Source organism: Pterocles gutturalis, unplaced genomic scaffold, assembly GCF_000699245.1.
Source record: "Pterocles gutturalis isolate BGI_N339 unplaced genomic scaffold, ASM69924v1 scaffold3989, whole genome shotgun sequence".
Lineage (NCBI taxonomy): Eukaryota > Metazoa > Chordata > Aves > Pterocliformes > Pteroclidae > Pterocles > Pterocles gutturalis.
The window spans coordinates 602-1,083 of record NW_010130344.1 but is presented as its reverse complement, the minus strand read 5'-3'; the positions used below and the strand labels follow the sequence as shown (position 1 = coordinate 1,083).

The window sequence follows — 482 nt, the reverse complement described above, 5'->3', positions numbered from 1 at the left end:
CGTCCTTGGTCCGGGTGCTGGCCCCCAGCGTGGTGCGGTAATCCTCGTAAAACGTCTTGTGCACGTACTGGTGCAGGAGGGAGGTTTTGCCCACGCTGGCAGGAAGGAAGGGAGGCGGGTGAGGCTTTGCACCATGAAACCAGGCTCGAGGGGTCGGTTGCAGCAGGGACAGGGGCTGCACACCCCCAGGCTCCCGGGCCAGCACACACATGGGGATCCCCTCCCATCGCTGGCACCGCTCCTTACCCCAGAGCTCCTATGATGATTATCTTCAGATCCACCTTCTTGCTGGCATCCATGGACGGGCCCTAGGGACAAGAGGGGGTCACACTGTGTCAGCACCATGTCCATGCCGTGCCAGCACCCTGCTCTGCTCGCATCCCAGCGGTGCTGGGGGCACAAACCCCCGTGGCTGATCCCAGCCCACGTCACCGCCTGGGACCGGCTCCCACAGGGCCGGCGCACCTCTGGGCACGCTGCGG

At 65.1% G+C, this 482-nt stretch overlaps 1 protein-coding gene across 1 annotated transcript in view; it reads right to left on the bottom strand.

Annotated features, from left to right (window-relative positions):
- RAB7B (RAB7B, member RAS oncogene family) overlaps positions 1-302 on the bottom strand; it is a 1,814-nt gene extending 1,512 nt beyond the window's left edge. The window contains 2 exon segments of the mRNA XM_010080183.1: positions 4-95; positions 247-302. Coding sequence (XP_010078485.1) covers positions 4-95; positions 247-299 — 145 coding nt within the window. The 5' untranslated portion in view covers positions 300-302.
- Positions 303-482: the final 180 nt, after the last annotated feature.